At 45.6% G+C, this 23,988-nt stretch overlaps 1 protein-coding gene across 8 annotated transcripts in view; it reads right to left on the minus strand.

Moving 5' to 3' along the window:
* The window catches only part of MEF2D (myocyte enhancer factor 2D), a 213,126-nt gene that overhangs the window by 58,997 nt on the left and 130,141 nt on the right, over window positions 1-23,988 (minus strand). For all 8 annotated transcript variants that reach the window (XM_063947095.1, XM_063947092.1, XM_063947098.1 and 5 more), the window contains one exon: window positions 4,571-4,806. In XM_063947095.1, the coding sequence (XP_063803165.1) occupies window positions 4,571-4,624 (54 nt within the window). In that variant the 5' untranslated portion in view covers window positions 4,625-4,806. The remainder of the gene's footprint in view (window positions 1-4,570; window positions 4,807-23,988) is intronic.

The following is a 23,988-nucleotide window of genomic DNA, read 5'->3' on the forward strand; positions in this document are numbered from 1 at the left end:
TAGTCACGATAAGGACAAGCTTGCACACAATGCGCCCCATGCTGAACCCAAGACAGACGTGACACGCAAACAGCTACAATGACTGGTCGCCACTTCTAATTGGCTGAACGTCCCTAACTCCCTCCCACTTATGCTAATGAGGCTGCTATGATGTATTAGCAATCGGTCTGCAGCAATAAAACATATCCATTTCACCCCATAAAAGAGAAAGAGACTGATGTGTATTATTGTGAATTTAGAGTAACGAATATGTTCATCTTTTCTATGTCTTGTCCTATTTTGCTTTTACATGGTAAATGTGACCTTATTTGTTATTAGTAACATTGGCCAGACATGTAGCGTATTGTTTATGAATTGTGTATTGTGATTTAGTTTTCACCTCCCTACCGCTGAGCCGCCAGACCTCCTTATACCAGACTCACAGGGCAGAAATGAATGGAGATGTGCGGCCATTCCGCGCAGCAACGCAATGAATGAAACAACCCCCCCTCCCCTCCTCTCAGAGCTTTAGGGACAGGTCATCCAGGTGTTTCAGAACACTGCAATTTTCAGGATCCCATTATCACACTTCAAGTAGAATGTCAGAAGAACTCTGGATGAAGTGGTTAAAGGAAAAGAGAAGACACACAATGGAAACTGTACAGAGTACTTGATGGTGAGCTCAAGACAACTTATTAGCGCTTCCATAGAAACCTGGTTTAGTATAACACGATAGTTTAAATGCCTTAATACGGATATAAAATTAATCAGAAAGAAAGCACAACCACATAGCGTTAAAGACCCTTTAAAAGCCAATAAGACTAGCTACAGTAATAACAACTTAAGCAACACAATGTAGGAGACACCAATTGTGATTGCAAAAAAAAAAAAAGAGACGTAAAAAAAAAACCTGAATTATTTTTTTTTTAAATAGCCGCAGTAATAGTGTTGTAGGTAGTATCAATGTACATACAAACATAACAAAGAAAATGAATGGAAAAAAAAACCTCACTCCAAGATGTAGGGGGCTTTGGAGGCAGCAGGAAGCTGCATTTCCTGATTGAGCAAATAGTCTTCTCCCACGCTTCCTGGCATGTGTGTGACAGGGAACATCACAGTCACATGACCCTGTCCCACGAAAGGGCTTCCCAAAAGCCCGCCAAAGCTGGCATAGCTTCCCCACGTTTACAGACCACCAGTAAAAACACACACAGTGGAGGCATTATCCATAAACATAAGAATGCCGCCTAGTTAATAGTGAGAACACTGAGGCACCCTGTGCCTCATACCTCATCTCTGTCACTACTTCCCAGACACGTGATAGGCCGAATACTAAATGGGCTGCCTCTTGCTGCCTAACTGTGTCAGGGACACTTCCGCGTTAACCCCTTCCCTGCTGGCTGAATCCGCTACAGTGGATTGCAAAGTGGCACGGTGGCCCCGCTGTGTCATTAACAAGCCGGCCATACGAGCATCTCCACGCTGACATCACGCCATGCAGAAAGAACAGCTGCTTGCTGGCTCATTTCGCCGTCAGTGATCACAGAGCTGGAAAACACAGTTGCCAATCATCACTCTACTGGAGTCTGAGGGCGGCATATTCTTGTCTTAACGCAGCAGCAAGCACATACGGCAGCCGGGGATTATGGGAGAGATGGTTAGCTCCGGGCTCTGTTGATCAAGGCCAGCTCATAAAAATGAAAAAATAAAAAGCCTTGTTTTGTCAGAAATCGCATTTGCTGTTCCATACTTCAGCACAATGTGAAATAAAATCTTTTTTTTTTTTTTACCTCACAAAGAAAACAAAAATGGATGTTCAATGTCCCAGAATCCTTTGCAGGAAAACAGACCAAATACGCCTGCTATATATACACATTTGGGCCTATTAAGTTTTAAGGTCAATAATCAGCTTATTTCAGTGTATGTCACCCAGGGCCGACGAACGCAGACACCTGATTGGCTGGAGAGATTTCAGCTCATTGGCACCAGTTGCGCGGTGTTATTTTCTAGGCATGTCCGTGCGCTGTATAAGGGAGTTCTGTAGACCACTCTGTGCCATGCGACTAGTCAGCTCTAAAGGGGTGGGGGGGGGAGGGCATCTATCTCACACCCATGGGCACAATTGGAAACGGAGTTCAGCTTTAATAGCTAAACGGCAGCGACAAGGACAACTGCCGAAGGCTTTCATCTTTCCAAAACAATCCCGTACATTGTGCGCGATGTGTGCGGGTTGTGTTACAGCACAAATTCACACTCACACAACCGTGCTGCTGTATTGCCAGGCAAAATTCAATACCAGCTTAACCTTCCACCCTGTTGCCTGCTAACCCTTTATTTCTAACGCATTCTTGTCAAATGGGCTCTCATTTACATTAGTGACTGTGGATTTCCTCTATAACGGTTACTTCCTGGCACGGGCCTTGTGACCAAAAAGAAGCCACTACTGAGCTCCTTAGCGGCCGGGGGCAGCCATTATATCGCTAATATGCAGCGCAGAGGCTTTCCAAGGCAGCATTTTCCTCAGAGCGATATATTCCAAGCAATATAAAAAAAAAATTATAGCTGGACCTCTCTTCAGCCCTTCCTAACGAATGTTTTTACGCAGGTTTTTGAAAGCCACACTTTTTTTTTTTTAATGGCAGTCAGCGTGAAACGAAAGCTCTCTGGATATTTCCACCAGATGGCTACATCCACCAACCACGGAATGGATATAAACCATAAACAGAAGAAGATTAATTAAACAAAAGTTTGGTTCCCCCCGCCCCCCAGGCCACAAAAACAGTCAGTGCAGCCGGGGATTCTGGGTAGAGACAAACGCACAAGCTCATTTTGCTGCAGCAATCATTTTGAACGTAGATACATTTGACCACACAGCCAGGATGGTGACCGTGCTTCAAGTTACATGACGTACCTGTGAGTCGGCCATTGTTATTTTGTGACAGACAAATCGCTGCTGTAAAAACACATGGCAGTATAATCACTCCTTGTAAATAGTATGTGGACGTTTATACTTCTGAACAGGGTAATGCAGGACATCTTGAACCCATTGCAGTTCCAGGACAAAACATCTTTATTCGGATTACTTGCCTTTTTAACCCTGTCTATCCGAACCCCTGGGCACTTCGCAAACTTATGGTGTACAGGACTTGTAACCCTTTCATGGCTTTGTAGACATCTGATTTTTTATTTTTTTTATTTTTAAATACACCTTTCTCTCAGATCAAAGTCACTTCTGCTTAAAATGCGCTACTTACATCTCAAGAAAATTTAAAATGGCGGGCAGAGTCACAGGTGCGTTTCATGCACAGGCTTGCAGTGCTAATGATGTGATCTTCCATTCATCAATATCTAAGCAGTCACTTTAATCTAGAAATAATTCAGTAGCGCTGTGTCAGAGCTCGTGGGACCCGTTTGTACAAATACTATGTCGGATTGAGGCAGCACTGCCATAGGTAGTTCATATTATGCTTGTCCGGCAGCCATCTTACACAGAGGCCTTTCATTTTATGGCGACACTGAATGGTAGCTTACATGTCTGTAACTTGCACATAAGTGTCACAACATCTAAGCTGAAACCTGTCAAACAGACTTTTATTTACCCGTCCACTAGGCTAGACATGCGCAAACTTCAGGGTCCTGGAGTGTTTTAAAGGGGACCCCCAGACTGTCTCGCATGACATTCATTATTTTAGGAAGCAAGTCCCTTGGGGTCTCGGAACAACTGCCAAATAATACTTGGGGTCTCGCTATACTTAAAAACTGTATACAGAAGGGAGACAGCCGCCATTTTGTGGGCTGGGAAAACATCTGTGAGAATGCAGCAAAGTCACTGCAGCATGAGACGCTCTGCAGCGCCCCCTGTGTGTGGATCAAGGCATGGCATGACATGACTTTATAAAAGATCATGAAGGATAAATTAAATGTGCAACCAGGGGTATTACTGTACACTGCCATAGCCATCCTGAACGTCCCATTAGCTCTGTTTCTATTACATGGCACGGTACTTGTGGGTGGGCTATGTCACCATTAAGACGACCAGGTGCATTTTCTATACACTATGCACTTCCTTTGAAGTTGGAAAGCCTCTGAAATTGCATCCGTGACAAATGTGAAAAACTAATTTTGAAGGAAGCCCTGAGTGTTGCATCCGGGTTTTGCAGCCAGTTGCTCTCTGCCATCTGTAGAGCTACAAGTCCCAGCATGCTCTGACGGTATCCGGTCCTTAGGTCGACAGTCATTAGGTCACCCACTATTGGTCGGCATGGTTTATAGGTCACTAGGTCGACATGAGTTTTTTCACCATTTTTTTTTTTCCCCATACTTTACGATCCATGTGGACTGCGATTGGAAACGGTAACCTGTGCTGTGCGCAGCCTGTACCGAGGGGACACGGTGCACTAATTGGGGTTCCCTGTCACTTTATGAAGAAAACGACACCAAAAAAAGTTTAAAAAAAAAACATGTCGACCTATTTCAGGTGTCGACTTAGTCACTGTCGACCAATAGTGGTCGACCTATGCACATAACAGGCTGGCCTGCACAATACCATGTGGAATAGATGCTGGAGGTAACTGTAAGTGATTGCACCTACCTGTCTGTTCCGTTCGTCTGTGATCCTCTGGATCTGAATCTTTTTCCTGCCCATGGTTCCTGGAAATCCTCACCGTCCAGCGAAGACCTTGCGGAGAATGGGTTCCCGTTTTATCCCCCCTCTGGTCACAATGTGTTCATGAAATAATTGAAAACAAACCCCCGGTCTCTCCCCTCACTTCATGCTATTTGCCTGCTGGGTCCAGATGTTGAGAAGGGATTTGGACGGCTTCAGTGCTAGGATGAGGGAAAAACAGAAAGAGAGAGAGAGAGTATGTGAAAAACATGTTTCCCATCAGAGAGAGTTCAGCCGTGTTAGAGCGTAACCCCTTGGGGATAATATCCACAAATCCATGCACATTGTTCTACCGTAGTAAGTCTCCCCAAAGCCTTTTAACAGTTTAAAATCAATCATGTATTATCAGTCTTATTATCTCTGGGATACAATGTGCTGATGGTGACAGGAGCGGGCAGAATGTGCTTGTAAAGGTTTCTTTATTCTGCTTATTAATTGCTGGGTTTACAAAACGCCAGGGTTCTCCGTCCCCTATCATCACCGGTAAGTGCTCCAAGTATTACACCAATGGGACAACGCCGGCCGACAGTCAGACACACAAATCAATAACAACTGTGCCATTATTATATACATAGAAGCCTGTAAATAACATTTGCATACATTTAGCATGGGGATGATGTCATCACCAGTCATGGACGATTAGTGATGTCATCACTTTATTAAATCACGTTTCATTAACAGGAAAAGCCTATGGCATGGATGTCCAAACTGCGGCCCTCCTGCTCTTGTGAAACTACATATCTCAGCATGCCCTGACACAGTTTTGCTGTCAGAAAATGCTAAAGCTGTGTCAGGGCATGCAGGGATGTGTAGTTTGTCAACAGCTGGAGGGCCGCAGTTTGGACATGCCTGGCCTATGGCCTACTGTACATTATAGATGGGAGAATATATCCCTTGCTGTAAAGAACATGTATATTAGGAGTTCTGTAACCATATAGAACAGGGATGTGGGAACCGTTTGGCCCTCCAGCTGTTGTTGAACTACACATCCCAGCATGCCCCGCAACAGTTTTAGCATGGCCAAATTGCAAAACTGTTGCAAGGCATGCTGGTATGTGTAGTTCAGCAACAGCTGGAGGGCCAAAGGTTACCCATCCCTGATATAGAAGAACTAGAACACCCAAATGACTATACACATCCATAATAAATTACAGCAGGGGGTGAATTATCCCTAATAAATACAGTTTGCCCTCATGGACACTACAGTGATGACATCATAACTCACAGATTATATGCAGATGACATCAGTGCCACGTGACTAAACCCAGAAGCTAAAAGCCCATTGGTAAGTGGCCGGAGCTATGCAATTACTGCACCAGCACTAGTCCTGAGGCGCAAATAGGAATCTGCATTAAATGCGCCCTCGGGGCTATTCGTAAGCTGTGCGTGGGCAGTGATTGACTACTAGCTGGAGGCACTTAACCCAGGTGCTAAAACCCAGCGGATAATTGAATCGTCCCCTTTATACAGATATTATTTAGAGTCACTTGTATAAATAAAGGTCCAGCCAGCAGCATGGTACTTTCGCAAGGAGACATTCTTCTTCTTAAAATAATTATCCTTTATTTAAATAGCAACATCAAAGTGTCCGTAGCACATTACAGGGAAAAGTGACAGTGACTTACAAACTATTCAATGAAAGTTCAAACAGTACAAGGGGGATACATTACGTTACAGTTGCTTTATACAACGGTAATAACTCAGCTGGGGTACCGGACTGAAAATCAAGCACATTCCTCACACAGAATGGAATCAGCCATTTTGTGGCCTGAACCAAACTTCATGATAATAGAGCCCATCAATATGCTAGAGCAGGGACTTCCAACCTCCGTGCTCGAGGCACATTACCAGTCCAGGTTTTAGTGATATCCATGCTTGAGCACATATGGTTAAATCTAAATAAATGAGGTACTAATTAAGCCAGCGGTGAATGGGAACCTGCGCAAAAGAGGGACAATTTGGAGCAATAATGGGTTGCCATATATGACCAATATTTACTACACACCCAATGGTGCCCCGGTACATGCTTTCCCACACCGATCTGTGATGTCACTAACAGGAGTTAGTGACATCACTGTTATGCCAACCAACAAAATGGCTGCCTCCACTTGGTGCTTAAACAGAGTACAGTTAACAGCTGTGTAGAAACAATTACACTTTACATCAATAAGTATTAAACGGGAACTGTAGACAAAAGTTGACATTTTCTTATTAATCATGCCAATCTATGACAAAGAATAATCAGAATTTTTGTTTTTAATCCTCACACAAACGTGTCATTCTGCATAGAAAATAATTTGAATATTTTTGTTCTTGTTATTACATCCAGTATCTATGAGTGGCTTGTCTATGTAATGTATCAGAGTAAATCTGAAACATTGCCCTTGACTAGGACAGGACAACCACCTAGTGGCCATATTACAATGGAAAAATTATAAAGATGGGGGGGGGGGTTTGACCAATTTCTTGCATAAAACACATTTTACTCAACGTAAGTTAAAGATGTTCCCACAGCTGAAAAGCTTCACTACCAGAGATTCTTGGACTCACACTTCCACAGGAAACAGCCTTTGTTATCCTGAGCGAAACGCGTGAGCCACTGCAATACCATAATAATGCACTGAACTGTGTCGGGGGGGGGGGGAGATGGGGGGGACAGCCAAGGACCCGCCATCTCCATGAATTGTTCTACACTGTGCGGCCCATTGTTTTTAAGAACAGGAATTTTACACTTGGTGTCCCAAAAATAGATGAGGCAGAGATATAAATAGCTGTCCCACTGTAGATTCTCAGGCCAGGAAAAGCCAGAGAGGGGGAAGAAAAAAAAAAAGTTGGAACAGGCAGATTCCCGAAACGTGTTTTGGAAACGCAGCTATGGGAGAGGAGACAGAGTAGCGGAGAGCAGTGTTACACGGAGGAAACAAAGCCACTTCCCTGTATGAATGATTATACAATATAACCCCTTGAAGGCTCTTAAAAGTAACGCTACAGTAGTGTCTTTAGAATCTGAAACAACTGAATGTTCTGGGGAATTGTCCGTTATCATTTTTACACTGCGGGAGCCTCTGCTGATATAGCCCCCTCCCGTATAAAAGGGCCAGTCTATTATAATGTTTTACTATTGGTCCCTTATACGCTAGGTATGTATTAAAAGTGGACTGAAGTTCCCCTAACACAGATTCCCCTAAAAACTGTCCGGGGCACATTTCATGCCGCTTGTCTTATCCATCAAATCCAACATGTATCAGACGATCTGTTTATCAACAAAAAAAACACTACACAGGACATGAGGACACCCCCTGAGGTTAGAAGAAAAAAAAAAACATACACATCGGAGGAAAGGGTTCTTCACAGTAAGAGCAGTAAGGATTTGGAATTCTCTACCAGAGGAGGTAGTAAAGGTGGACTCCGTAATTAAGTTTAAAAATGGATTAGATAGATTCCTAACTGAAAGAACTATCCATTGTTACAGCATTTAAATGATATAAAATTTTATAATACAACTCGATGGACATTTTGTCTTTTTTCAACCTCATCAACTATGTTACTACGTGACCTAAAATGCTTAAAATTATCTGTTTCTCTCGTTTCCGTGCTCCAACGCTGCTCAATGTGCACACCTGAACAGCTGGGGAACACAAAAACGCAATATCAAGCTCCTCAACATCTAAGCCCAGGCTGTTATACCCTCAAGACTAGAAGCAGGAGGTTGGAGCTTTTAATATGCATGATCATCTGACGATAAATGAGTATATCTAGCGCATTAGCGCGTGGCCCTCGGTGCGAGTGCTGGAATTCACAAGAACACCCGCTCACGACTGCACTGTGTCTAATTATGCCTGTGTTGCTCCATCTGCTAATTAAAAACCTGTAGTTCTATCTTTAGCAAAGGGGGGAAAACACTACCTGAGTGAGAGAGAGAACTAGAAACACACTCCCAGCAGTTCGCTCTTCTATTCTTTACATTCAACAGCACCCGTATACAGCCGTGGGTTCTCATGGAGGAGCGCAGAAAGGGTTATCACAACCACGTGACAAAGGTAGTAGTGCAAATGCCATTGCTTGCCCTTTTTTGCCATCTCCTATAAATCTTTTTTTACTGTTAACATTTACTGACATATATTTTTACAGATGCCAACTATATACTAAAAGTTCAGAACCTTTGTAAAATACTTTTAGACAGTTGGTTTTGGTCTAAGACAGTGGTTCCCAAACTGTGTGCCTAGGCACCCTGGGGTGCCCCGAAGGTTCTTGCAGGGGTGTGTCTCGGGTTGGTTGGCCAGGACCATATGAAATAATTTAGGGTCAAAATGATAGACACTACCGTATTGTGTATTTCGGCTTAAACTACCAACCTCGCGTTAGACTCGCGAGTTGTATACGTTGTGTAAGGGGACGCACCAGCGGGTCTTCCACCCCTTTCTCTTTCCCCTCTACTCTGTACCTTTCCCCTCTTTCTTCTTCTCATACCTCTTCTTCTTTCTTCCGTTCACTATTTGCGCGATTACTAGTCTATTATTTGGTTCCTCCATGTATGACATGCTTTTGTTTTTCACGGTGTCTAATGTTTTCTACTCTGTGTACCCAATTACTTTTTTATTAATGTTATACTTCTGATCTATACGTTACGTATTTTTATGAATATATCCGCTCCTTGTTGTTCCTTTTAACCTGAAAACTAAATAAACAATAAAAAAAAATAACCCAGTGCTAGTGGCTGTCAATCGTACAACATGTGGACGATCAGAATCACAATTGTGCACCACCATGTACAGTAACTAACCCTAAGCACAATTTACTTTTTTAATAAAGTTTATCAATAAAAATACTTTTATCCTAGGGGTGCCATGAAAAAAAAATGGTGATACTCTAGGGCGTGGTGATTCAAGAAAGTTTGGGAACCACTGGTCTAAGACCTATACAATCCGGCCGCTATAGGCACTGTTGCACGGAGTCTATGGCTGATGTGTCATTTTATCTCCAGTTACAGTATGGCGGACACCTCTCCATCCAAACAAATATAGTGTAACACTGCCAAGAACTAAAACCATCTGTGCAACGAGCAAGCCGTGACTGCATGTTTTACAGAATATATTCCAAAAAGAAAAAATTGTAAAAAAAAAAAACAACCTTACTTTATTGGTATACAATGTAAAAAAGCAAACAAAAAAACCCATACATACGTAAAAAAAATATATGTTTTGAAAAGCGTACTGTTAGCCATCAAGAATTTTGTATTCACAAATCTTTATTGAATAAAATATAAACAGACGACAATTTTAGAGCTGTGCAGGTTTCCAGACACCGATATGAATGGCTGCCAGGAAAAAACTGCTAATACTTTGTCCCCGTTGGTCATTAATGGCCTTTGCTCGGGGTCTCCAGGTTAAGCAGTAATCGGGAGGAAGGGGGAGATAAAATCACCCCTCGTCAGCCCTCCCTCCTCCTTTTTATTGGGAAGACTAATGTTTATTTTCCAGTTGTATTAATATTGTCACGGGGAGCGAGGGGAATTGTGGAGCCCCGCAGCGTGACTGTGGCCAGTTTATTGCCTCCTGCAGCCAATAAGGGGGATACGTTTGACTTAGTGGCCAGGCTGAGGCTGCAGACTGTCTTTATTAAGCTAGACCCGGTCTCCTGGAATCTCGGCCGAGCTAAGACCACAGCTCCGAAACTTATACAGGCAACAAGCGTCCCTTTCACTCCCACACCCAGGCCGCAAATGTTATGTGAGAGACTTTGTTTGAAGAGACACACAATTCTTTTTAAGCAAATGAACACAGGTCTGTCTATATAAATATCCATAAAAAAGGGCTTTATTCCCCCGCCCCCCTTCCGTTTACATTTGTGCCGAAATCTGCTTCAGGTCCAAACAAGAATAGTGGGAGCCTGTAGACCTGGGATGACCAGCCGTGTTTTGGAGGGGCGCGTGTCAGCCATAGTGATAAGCTGGAGGCGAATCACCTGGCTTGCTCACCTTCCCGATATGGGAACACGTGTTACCCAAATCAGACAGAATCTTTCCAATGTATGACTGGCCCTAGCACACAGCTCAAAGGTGGGATCTGGCGACCAGAGTTTTCAACATGCCTGAAAATGAATTAACGGTTCCATCCCGGAAAATTTCCAGGCATCAGGGTCCTGTTAGGATCATAAATGTATTGATATTGGTTCAATTAGATGCAACGGTCCGCATATGCTAGCTTTGGAATGACCTAAAGAAAGTGCGGTAGGTAGGCATGCGGTTCACATAAAAGTATTGAAAAAGTAAGATAAAAACACACACAAAATGGAGGGAACACAGTCAGTGTTCGTTACGCCACCAGACGTATCCCGTAGGCACTTTCCCTCCTGCAAGGCTGGGCTGAGAACCAGCAGCCAGGACATTTGGAAAAGCACTTGTCTGGACAGACCCTTGAGATTAAACTCATTACCAGGTAATCAATTATCTTCATATGACACGCGATTATGCAACGATTTCCAGTCGCAATCCATTAATGGCTGTCAAAGATAATTTGGAGCAGATAGTCTGTATCTTATCTACTGGGCGGAATACATTCCTTATCCGCCTCTGCGGCCGTCACTGCTGGACTACATCTCCCACGATGCACTGCTGCCAGTGTCATGTAGTAGCAACATATGAAAATTGCCAGCGCTAGTCTCTGCTCTTTGTGACTTCTCCAACCACCACAATGTTAATAGTTTATGAAGCCCACTGCGTTACAGATGAATCCTAACCTCTACTGTAAGTCTGGAATGAATGGCTAAAAACTATGTAATTTAATAAAAGTTGCAGGTGGGCATAATTAAAAGTCCACTGTGGGTGGACAACTTTTTAAAAGGACTACCATTGGAAAATACAGAATAACAAGAGTCCGACTCAGTCAATGATATCTCAACAAGTCCTTCGTCATTTTTGTACTCAAGAACTTGCAATCTAAAGGCTTGGGGCTGAAGACAGCAATCACAGTTCTGAATTCCCATTATTTCCCGCCGGCTGTTGGGGGGCCTGTAACGCCAGAGCTATTCACACCGACCAAATGCAGGAAACTTCCACACTCACAGAGAAACAGAACTTCCAGTTCTACCAGACAGGAACATCTCAGCATCCTCCGGAACCCTACTGGGTCCTCCTATTCACTGCCGATTTCCATAAACCACTTAGACAGTCTTGTCTTTCAAATCGGAACAATTACACGGCTGGTTGTATGTCAGTTGTCATTGTGGGGTTTTGCATGTGCAATCTACACAAACGGTGCCGTCGCCGTGTGCCGGAGCTGCTGCCCGCCGTCAGCCTGTAAACACACCAGTCTGCAGGTTGATGCTGGTAGGTCAGAGGTCACACGTACAAACCTGTGCACCCAAAGTGAAATGATGACACGCCTGGCAAACATATAAAGACCTGCAAGGTTTCCAGATATAAACAGCCTTGTTTGAAACGCATTACTGTACAATAGGGAGAAGATTCGCAATATTCTAACTGCAAAAACAAGAGAGGCTCTAAACATTACAGGTCCCTAAACTGACGTTGCAAACCAATAAACTAGAGGGGACAAATTACCCGGCCCCTAAGTCGCAAATGACCTGTTTTGTGGCAGAGTATATGGGTTGTTAAGATAAGAATCCCATTCCTCACCAAGACACAGAAACGTGCATATTTGCAGGATGAGGGCACGTCGGGTACAGATAGTGTTCGAGGGGGTTAATATGACAGCTCATATCACACAACTAAGGGATATCAGAACAGACAAACTACTTCCTAGTGCGTTCTCATATCCCCTCAACCAAGCCCTGGGCTTCTCATTACCATGCACTGATCTGCATATAATGGTGTGAAGCCTCCAGGATCTTCCCATGATGCCTTGCAGTTCCCTCGCACTCCAGGGGGCAGGAATGTATGCATTGTTATACCCCAGCCAGTCGCAATATCCATCCCCGCACCATGTGTGGTACACATGATATAATACATGCACTGTGTATTCATTTGTACAGTATTTTCAGTATATATTCTAGGGCAATTTTGATATCTAAAGCTTCTAAAACATACAGATATTGGAGATACTGTCCATAGCAATCAGATCATGCCTGTTATCTTCCAGAATGGAACAGAGAAAGGAGGCCTAAAATTTCATTGGTTGCTCCGGGCAACGTAACCACTTTTCCTTTTTTCGGAAGCTTTAGTAATTTTCCCCTTTGGTCCGTACACCGTCGCCGGCTGGAATCTCTGGGTCACGCTGGACCTCTCCCTTTTACACCTCTGTCCCATTCATTTGTGCGGTTACCCGGGTGCCTGGCTAGCGGTCCGCGGCCCGCTATGCTAACTGCTAACAGGCTCTCCAGCTAGGCTTTCCCACTTCAAAGGCCAGCTTATTACAGCTCTAGATGAGGCTGCACTTCTAACAGACCACCAAAAACATCACAGCCCACTTCAAATACGCAGAAAATGAAAGCTCTGGCGTTACAAGGGCAGGATGGTCTATATATTGTAGTTATTAAATGTGATCTGTTCCTCTCCCCTACCAGCACACCATGTCCTTGCTGAACAGGCAGCCGACCGCAAGCTCCAGCAGGAGGTGAATTATTCATATTCGTGATACAGAACGAGGCAATCGGAGCCTTTTCCGGCGGTCGAACTACAACTCTCAGCATGGCCGCAAGAGAGCCAACATACAGCTGCTGGATGGAGTTCGATCGCAGCTGGCAAGACAGGTTGCACACGGCTGCCCGGAAGGAGAATAGGAAATTAAATGCCGGTCGAGCGGACTAATTCAAGGTATTATTTCCACGGTACAGGCCAGATCGCAGTGTACATATAAGTCTCTATAGGAAACATCTTGTACAGGTCATGCTGGCCTGATATGAAGCTTTCAGATTCTGTACATCCCTGTACAATGGCCGGAACCAAGTCTATATTATTGCTGCAATGCGACTCCATAACTCCTTTATTGCTGAGTATACAAGCAAACCGCAGAAGACAAGGGCCCCAGACCAGCGCTCGCTAGACGTCACATGTGGCAGATTTGCACAGTCAATATTATATTATGCCCCAGGTGCAATAAGCGTGTCTAATAAAATGTCAGGTCAGACTAAAATCAGTAGCCCCCGGCAAAGACAAGAGCTCGTTAACGGAACACTAGTGCTGAGAAACGGCCTTGTAGCTTGCAGGCAGTGATTCCTTTCAGTGCACTGGAGCCTCGCGTTGAAAAGTGACACCGGCGGTTAGGAAATAATCCCAGCTTACTTTAGCAGCATGCGTCCCCTGTGGGAGAGGGGTTGGGCTGCTCCCCCACTAATGACGGGGAGCGTGGCTCCTGAGGCAGGAAGCGTGCGATGTCCCGGGTTCTTGTAATCCCAATCAAGAGCTGGCAGCCTCAGGATGTAGAGGTCTTCCGCTCCTTTCTTTGTGTTTTTGTGAATGCCGAGACATGATAGCCCACCCCTGTGCATGTAGGAAACAGCCGGCTCGGACTTTGAGATAGTTCTGGGCCAAACCTCCGCAGTCTCCGCTCTAATCTGAAAGTTAACGATTTTTTTCCCCTTTAAAAGTAAAAGTGAAATCATAATTTCCAAGTAATCCTGATTTCCAGGGAGAGTCCCTGACGGATTATGTGCCCCTAGCACGTTCCTGTTATTCTGCATGAACACAACCTTTACACTTTATGCCGCAGGGGATTTTCAGTACCTGTCCTTATTCCAGATGTAGCGAGAGCGGCACAGTACAACGTCTGTTATATTCTTTACCAACGCACAGTCCTGGAAATCGCACACTACCACTTCTTTTACTGAGTTTGGCCGCCCTGGGCGCAGCGCTGCCGCTATACACTGCGCCTAGGATCAGGTGGCACAGGGAGCACAGCCTGCCGTCCCCATTCCTTCCCCGCCTTATCTTGCTTCACTTAAGAGCCAGACACAAAGTGAAACAGACACGAGCGTGGATACTGGTTTCCATGGTGACTATCACCGCGCAACAGCTCCAAGGTCCTGGCCTCCTTGATGCTGTGAGAGGTGAGAAAGGCACTAGGCATGGCAGTACCAGCGGGTTGTGTGCCCCCGGGGAGGCTACAGCAAGCTGGTATCACCCCCCACCCCCCTCTGCCATTACCCCCTTGCTGTCAGGGGCTTATTAACCCTCCACAGCATCTTTGCGGAACACGAGGTGACATCTGCCAGGATTTGCCAGGATGCTGAACACTTACACTAATATCATATGACCCAACCGAAAGTTCCTCAAGGTTTACCCCAGGAGAGCGCTCCTAGCTGCCCCAGTCTCCTTCCAGTGGTCCTTACCGACACCATAAGGACGCAGTGACACTGCCATGGGTGTGCCGGTACAAGCCGACCACTTCTGCTTTACAGCAAATGAAAAAGAGGATGCTTTTATGTCACCGTGATGTCACAGATTCCCAATGCCTCCACTAATGGCGGCCTCCACTGTAGGCAATGGGTATACTTTAAAATAAGAATTTACTTACCGATAATTCTATTTCTCATAGTCCGTAGTGGATGCTGGGACTCCGTCAGGACCATGGGGGATAGCGGGCTCCGCAGGAGACAGGGCACATCTAAATAAAGCTTTTAGGATCACATGGTGCGTACTGGCCCCTCCCCCTATGACCCTCCTCCAAGCCTCAGTTAGGTACTGTGCCCGGACGAGCGTACACAATAAGGAAGGATCTTGAATCCCGGGTAAGACTCATACCAGCCACACCAATCACACCGTACAACTTGTGATCTGAACCCAGTTAACAGTATGATAACAAAAAACGAAGTAGCCTATGAAAAGATGGCTCACAACAATAGTAATAACCCGATCTTTGTAACAATAACTATGTACAAGTATTGCAGACAATCCGCACTTGGGATGGGCGCCCAGCATCCACTACGGACTATGAGAAATAGAATTATCGGTAAGTAAATTCTTATTTTCTCTAACGTCCTAGTGGATGCTGGGACTCCGTCAGGACCATGGGGATTATACCAAAGCTCCCAAACGGGCGGGAGAGTGCGGATGACTCTGCAGCACCGAATGAGAGAACTCCAGGTCCTCCTTAGCCAGAGTATCAAATTTGTAAAATTTTACAAACGTGTTCTCCCCTGACCACGTAGCTGCTCGGCAAAGTTGTAATGCCGAGACCCCTCGGGCAGCCGCCCAAGATGAGCCCACTTTCCTTGTGGAGTGGGCCTTTACAGATTTAGGCTGTGGCAGGCCTGCCACAGAATGTGCAAGTTGGATTGTGCTACAGATCCAACGTGCAATCGTCTGTTTAGACGCAGGAGCACCCATCTTGTTGGGTGCATACAATATAAACAACGAGTCAGATTTTCTGACTCCAGCTGTCCTTGAAATATATATTTTTAATGCTCTGACAACGTCCAGTAACTTGGAGTCCTCCAAGTCGCTAGTAGCCGCAGGCACCACAATAGGCTGGTTCAAGTGAAAAGCCGAAACCACCTTAGGGAGAAAATGAGGACGTGTCCGCAGTTCTGCCCTGTCCGAATGGAAAATCAGATATGGGCTTTTGTATGATAAAGCCGCCAACTCTGAAACTCTCCTGGCTGAAGCCAGGGCCAATAGCATGGTTACCTTCCATGTAAGGTATTTTAAATCTACCGATTTTAGAGGCTCAAACCAATGAGATTTGAGAAAATTCAAAACTACGTTCAAATCCCACGGTGCCACTGGAGGCACTATTGGGGGTTGTATATGTAGTACACCTTTGACAAAAGTTTGTACTTCAGGCACTGATGCCAATTCCTTCTGGAAGAAGATTGATAAGGCCGAAATTTGAACTTTAATGGACCCCAATTTTAGGCCCATAGACAATCCTGCTTGCAGGAAATGTAAGAATCGACCCAATTGAAATTCTTCCGTTGGAGCCTTCTTGGCCTCACACCACGCAACATATTTTCGCCAAATGCGGTGATAATGTTGTACAGTCACTTCCTTTCTAGCCTTAATCAAGGTAGGAATAACTTCCTCTGGAATGCCCTTTTCTTTTAGAATCCGGCGTTCAACCGCCATGCCGTCAAACGCAGACGCGGTAAGTCTTGGAACATACAAGGTCCCTGCTGAAGCAGATCCCTTCTTAGAGGTAGAGGCCATGGATCCTCCGTGAGCAACTCTTGAAGTTCCGGATACCAAGTTCTTCTTGGCCAGTCCGGAGCCACCAGTATTGTTCTTACTCCTCTTTTCCGTATAATTCTCAGTACCTTTGGTATGAGAGGCAGAGGAGGGAACACATACACTGACTGGTACACCCACGGTGTTACCAGAGCGTCCACAGCTATTGCCTGAGGGTCTCTTGACCTGGCGCAATATCTGTCCAATTTTTTGTTGAGGCGAGACGCCATCATGTCCACCTTTGGTCTTTCCCAACGGTTCACAATCATGTGGAAGACTTCTGGATGAAGTCCCCACTCTCCCGGGTGAAGGTCGTGTCTGCTGAGGAAGTCTGCTTCCCAGTTGTCCACTCCCGGGATGAACACTGCTGACAGTGCTATGACATGATTCTCCGCCCAGCGCAGAATCTTTGCAGCTTCTGTCATTGCTCTTCTGCTTCTCGTGCCGCCTTGTCGGTTTACGTGGGCGACTGCCGTGATGTTGTCCGACTGGATCAACACCGGCTGACCCTGAAGCAGCGATTTTGCCAGGCTTAGAGCATTGTAGATCGCTCTTAGCTCCAGTATATTTATGTGAAGGGACGTCTCCAGGTTTGACCACACGCCCTGGAAGTTTCTTCCCTGTGTGACTGCTCCCCAGCCTCGTAGGCTGGCATCCGTAGTCACCAGGACCCAGTCCTGTATGCCGAATCTGCGGCCCTCTAACAGATGGGCACTCTGCAACCACCACAGGAGAGACAACCTTGTTCTTGGTGACAGTGTTATCCGCTGATGCATGTGCAGATGCGATCCGGACCATTTGTCCAGCAGATCCCACTGAAATGTCCGTGCATGGAATCTGCCGAATGGAATCGCTTCGTAAGAAGCCACCATCTTTCCCAGGACTCTTGTGCATTGATGTACTGACACAGTTCCTGGTTTTAGGAGGTTCCTGACAAGTTCGGATAACTCCCTTGCTTTCTCCTCCGGGAGAAACACCTTTTTCTGAACCGTGTCCAGAATCATTCCCAGGAACAGCAGACGAGTTGTCGGGGTCAATTGAGATTTTGGAAGATTCAGAATCCACCCGTGTTGCTGAAGCACTACCTGGGTTAGTGCTACACCGACTTCCAGCTGTTCTCTGGACTTTGCCCTTATCAGGAGATCGTCCAAGTAAGGGATAATTAATACGCCTTTTCTTCGTAGAAGAACCATCATTTCGGTCATTACCTTGGTAAAGACCCGAGGGGCCGTGGACAAACCAAACGGCAGCGTTTGAAACTGATAATGACAGTCTTGTATCACGAACCTGAGATACCCTTGGTGTGAGGGGTAAATTGGGACATGCAGATAAGCATCTTTTATGTCCAGGGACACCATGAAGTCCCCTTCTTCCAGATTCGCTATCACTGCTCTGAGTGACTCCATCTTGAACTTGAATTTCTGTATGTACAGGTTCAAGGATTTCAGGTTTAGAATAGGTCTTACCGAACCGTCCGGCTTCGGTACCACAAATAGTGTGGAATAATACCCCTTTCCCTGTTGTAGGAGGGGTACCTTGACTATCACCTGCTGAGAATACAGCTTGTGAATGGCTTCCAAAACCGACGTCCTTTCTGAGGGAGACGTTGGTAAAGCAGACTTTAGGAACTGGCGAGGGGGAGACCTTTCGAACTCCAACATGTAACCCTGAGATATTATCTGCAGGATCCACGGGTCCACTTGTGAGCGAGCCCACTGATTGCTGAAAATCTTGAGTCGACCCCCCACCGCTCCTGAGTCCGCTTGTAAAGCCCCAGCGTCATGCTGATGGCTTTGTAGAACCCGGGGCGGGCTTCTGGTCCTGGGCAGGGGCTGCTTGCTGCCCTCTCTTACCCTTTCCTCTGCCTCGCGGCAGATAAGACTGTCCTTTTGGTCGCTTGTTTTTATAGGAGCGAAAGGACTGCGGCTGAAAAGACGGTGTCTTTTTCTGTTGGGAGGGGGTCTGAGGTAAAAAAGTGGATTTGCCGGCAGTTGCCGTGGCCACCAGGTCCGAAAGACCGACCCCAAATAATTCCTCTCCTTTATATGGCAATACTTCCATATGCCTTTTGGAATCCGCATCACCTGACCACTGTCGCGTCCATAAACTTCTTCTGGCAGATATGGACATCGCGCTTACTCTTGATGCTAGAGTACAAATATCCCTCTGAGCATCTCGCATATAAAGAAAAGCATCCTTTAATTGCTCTAGAGTCAATAAAATACTGTCCCTATCCAGGGTATCAATATTTTCAGTCAGAGAATCCAACCACACTACCCCAGCACTGCACATCCAGGCTGAGGCTACTGCCGGTCGCAGTATAACACCAGTATGTGTGTATATACTCTTCAGTGTAGTTTCCAGCCTCCTATCTGCTGGATCCTTGAGGGCGGCCGTATCAGGAGACGGCAACGCCACTTGCTTTGATAAACGTGTGAGCGCCTTATCCACCCTAGGGGGTGTTTCCCAGCGCGCCCTAACCTCTGGTGGGAAAGGGTATAATGCCAATAACTTCTTGGAAATTAGCAGTTTTCTATCTGGGTTAACCCACGCTTCGTCACACACGTCATTCAATTCCTCTGATTCTGGAAAAGCTACAGGTAGTTTTTTCACCCCCCACATAATACCCCTTTTTGAGGTACCAGCAGTATCAGAGATCTGCAAAGCCTCCTTCATTGCCGTGATCATATAACGTGTGGCCCTATTGGAAAATACGTTTGTTTCTTCACCGTCGACACTAGATTCATCTGTGTCGGTACCCGTGTCGACTGACTGAGGTAAGGGACGTTTTACAGCCCCTGACGGTGTCTGAGACGCCTGAGCCGGTACTAACTGGTTTTCCGGCCGTCTCATTTCGTCAACTGACTTTTGTAATGTGCTAACATTATCACGTAATTCCATAACTAAAGCCATCCATTCCGGTGTCGACTCCCTAGGGGGTGACATCACCATTACCGGCAATTGCTCTGCCTCCACACCAACATCGTCCTCATACATGTCGACACACACGTACCGACACACAGCAGCCACACAGGGAATGCTCTAATCGAAGACAGGACCCTCTTAGCCCTTTGGGGAGACAGAGGGAGAGTTTGCCAGCACACACCAAAAGCGCTATAAATGTATATAAACAACCCTAGAAGGTGTTGTTTTTGATATAAGCGCTTTTAATATATCAATATCGCCAAATTATGCCCCCCTTCTCTTTGTTACCCTGTTTCTGTAGTGCAGTGCAGGGGAGAGTCCTGGGAGCCTTCCTCACCAGCGGAGCTGAGCAGGAAAATGGCGCTGAGTGCTGAGGAGAATAAGCTCCGCCCCTTTTTCGGCGGGCTTTTCTCCCGGGTTTTAAGAAAACTGGCCTGGGTTAAATACATACATATAGCCTTAATGGCTATATGTGATGTATTTATTTTGCCACTAAAGGTATTTAATATTGCTGCCCAGGGCGCCCCCAGCAGCGCCCTGCACCCTCCGTGACTGAATCAGTGAGACGTGTAGCAACAATGGCGCACAGCTGCAGTGCTGTGCGCTACCTTCATGAAGACTGAGGAGTCTTCTGCCGCCTGCTTTCCGGACCTCCGTCTTCAGCGTCTGTAAGGGGGATCGGCGGCGCGGCTCCGGGACGAACCCCAGGAGGACCTGTGTTCCGACTCCCTCTGGAGCTAAGTGTCCAGTAGCCTAAGACTCCAATCCATCCTGCACGCAGGTGAGTTGGAAATCTCTCCCCTAAGTCCCTCGATGCAGTGATCCTGTTGCCAGCAGGATTCACTGAGATTTAAACCTAAAAAAACTTTTTCTAAGCAGCTCTTTAGGAGAGCCACCTAGATTGCACCCTTCTCGGACGGGCACAAAAACCTAACTGAGGCTTGGAGGAGGGTCATAGGGGGAGGGGCCAGTACGCACCATGTGATCCTAAAAGCTTTATTTAGATGTGCCCTGTCTCCTGCGGAGCCCGCTATCCCCCATGGTCCTGACGGAGTCCCAGCATCCACTAGGACGTTAGAGAAATTAATATAATGACACAAACAACAGTAACTCATACAAACAGCGAGGCCCAACAAGACCGCTCTAGTTGAAAATGTTCAGCCGTAAAACGCACGTTGCGTACAGCGCTGGATTTCATTCTAAGTCCCCCATTACAGCCACCGCGGGGACTTCTACAGCTGTTACCATGGTAACAGATGCAAACACGGCCCCATGGCCTCACCTGTTCTCCCCACATCTCGTGAAAGAGACCTCTCTCTCTTGATGAGTTATGACGTGTGAGGGCCAGGAACACGGGGCGATGGGCCAAAAGATTCTACTCTGGTACAGTCCGGCCATGATCCCCCCCCCTCATCCTTTCAGCTGTGACAGCACTGAATGACCACATACAGTACGGGAACCACGCTGGGCCTGAATAAGTACAATCCATGTTTTACATTTCACCTGCTCCGTTCTCATTTTCCTCAGTCAGAGAGCTGTAAACTGGGACATTCAGCAAAATATGGCAGCATGCGCTGAGCAACTTCATAAAAGTTTTTCTGAAACCAAAGTTGAAACAGTACAACTCGATCTGTGTCTGATCAAGATGTTAACAATACTTTAGTTTAGTTTCTCTTTAAATATGGATAAATATATGTATTTATATTAAATATTTTGTAACCGAACTGATTGAATATTAAGCTCTTCCAAAACATTTGTGTGTCATTATTCAGCATAAGGAACAAGACCTTCTCTCTGAGCTGCCGCCAAGACAATTTGCACGGCTTGTGCGCAGCCCCCACCGTGCCAACAAGTTACACGCTGCATTAAGCCGCAGGCTGATTACTTCCAATCATTCCATCACTTCCACAGAAGGAGGTGCGAGTCCAGGTAACAATAATACATCAGCAGCCGTATACTCAAGCCTTGCCTCCACTGCCTGCTATATAAACGTATTCTAATGATAACTGCGGACAACCCTGCTTCTATGCGTTCCTACCACGCAAAGCCTTTATTTTGCTTTGTGTGTTAAGGCTAGGCCTGTCCAGAAATTTTCTAAATCAAAAAACACAAGGGAACCATGGGGGAATGAGATGTCAACAGGATTCCTTTACACAGGAAGTGATGTAATCGGCAGCCATATTGTATGGTTGTATGGTATTGTGCTCTGTCACTCAATCTAAGTTGCTGAGAAAAATAAATGAAAAACTAGAATGGTTCGAGGAAATTAAAATCTGACATTAAGCAAACATATATTAGTATTACTGTACGTTCCATAACCCACCTCACAACATGCCGTGGCAAGTGCCACGTTTATAGCGCCAAATGAAAAAATAAGGGGAAAGGCACAGACAATGTTCATTATATGGGCTACTCTGTTCATTTGAGATGTTTAAGGTATAGTTCTATTAAAATCCGGATTATCAGTTATATTTAGTGCAGCCACCATTTATTATCGCAGATCTCCCCGATACTCAATAATCAATCTCTGCCCGCTCACGCCATATAGAAATGTACGTGGCCTTGACACTTAGAATAACTTGGATTTAATACAGGACAATGTAAGGGCCCATATATATTAACAATTTTTAATGAGTGTTTTTAGATAAGGGACAAGGTGTTAGAGGGTGGCACTGGGTAAGATGGAGGGGGGTTACAGTTAGACGCTCTTCAATACTTCATGCGACCAGGTGTTTAGGTACCAGCCTCCATCCCTCATCTCAACGAGCTCCTAGGAGGGGACGGAACGCAATCTAAGTAAAATCCTACAGAGACTGGAAAGAAAAATTGAGGTCTGATTCTGGCAACCTCCCGGAGGGGAGAAATTATGTTGGTGACCTAGATTTTCAGCAGATAGCTGATATAAACCGAAGATCTAGACGCTTCCGCTCTGGCAGAATGGCTGCTGGATCTGAGGCAGAAAATGTATTAGGGCAGGGATGTCAATTCTCCAGGGTTACTACCATCAATGAGATTCCCGGGTTCTAGGCTGAGGAACTCATTTGCTTTTTCAAAAAGAACAAAGCAAGGGCAGATTCTGCCAGAGCCGTTTCCAAAGTAGAAACGGACCACACGCGATTTAGGGGGTAATTGCAACAAAATGCCTTGTTTTTGGTTTTAAAATGGCTTCCCAGAACTAGCCGCTGACAGGAAACCACGCCAGGTGAGCGCTAATAGTCAGCAGCGCCTCACCAGGTAAACTTGTCCCAAACGCACAATGCAGTCTCTAGATCCATAAAGCAGAAATAGGGAAGCCTATGTTCATATTTATGTCAAGAAGGCGAACACTATAGAGACGGAATTGGACAGCAAAACATTATATTTTAGTCAAAAATTTAATTTGGAAGTCCGAGCAACAGTCCTGTATTTGTGAAGGGATTGTTTTGCTATGAGACTGCCCTTCTTTAATCATATTAACACAAATGTCTTTGTTATACAGAACTGCCAACGCACAAAAAATCAATAATCAATTAACTTGTGGTAAAATAAACGTATTCAATTTATACAGAAGGAATATGATGGAGATGGGTCCAAAGAAATTCTGCGGCAAAAGGGAAGGGAGGGTGTTTGGCATCAGCCTACGGTTGCCATCCATGCCTGCCAGCCATCCAGACTTCCTGTACCTGGAGCAACCACCTGGTAATCACTTACCAGGCCACAACCTGACGACCATCTTTTTTCCTGTAGACAAAGCGCAAATGGGAAGCAGGCAGCCATTTTTAGCTCAGGCGATTGCTTCATGAACACGGCAAAATGGAGGCGCTGTACAAGCAACAAAAGCAAATCCGATTGGATTACTGATTATCTGTGTATATTTGAACAGCAGTTTAATAAAACACAGAAATAACCAGACAATGCTGGCATTCAGCAAGGTCGCTGAAAATGTTAAGTACTGCCCTGACTCCGAAGGGGTTAGCAGACAACCACTTCAGAGGCAACAGCTGCACAACTAACCAAGAGCTACCGAACACCAACGTCCAAATGAGGGCTTTTGTCAAGTTCTGTCACAGACTCTGCCAGATGACTCTGAAGAAGAGTTTCCATTTGTTTTTTTTGTTTGCCCCCAAACACGGTCAATAATATGGGGGGGGTACTGCATTCCTCCCCTTGAGCTGGGCCAAAACAAGACAGCTGATAGCATTGCAGCTCCAGGCCCATCACACAATACAGGCCCGGCTATTGTATCTCTGTGGTAAACTGTGGTCCTTAACTAATTATATTTATTTTTTCATACATTTTTCCTTGGGAAAAGACCAAG

Source organism: Pseudophryne corroboree, chromosome 12 (genome assembly GCF_028390025.1).
Source record: "Pseudophryne corroboree isolate aPseCor3 chromosome 12, aPseCor3.hap2, whole genome shotgun sequence".
NCBI classification, from domain to species: domain Eukaryota; kingdom Metazoa; phylum Chordata; class Amphibia; order Anura; family Myobatrachidae; genus Pseudophryne; species Pseudophryne corroboree.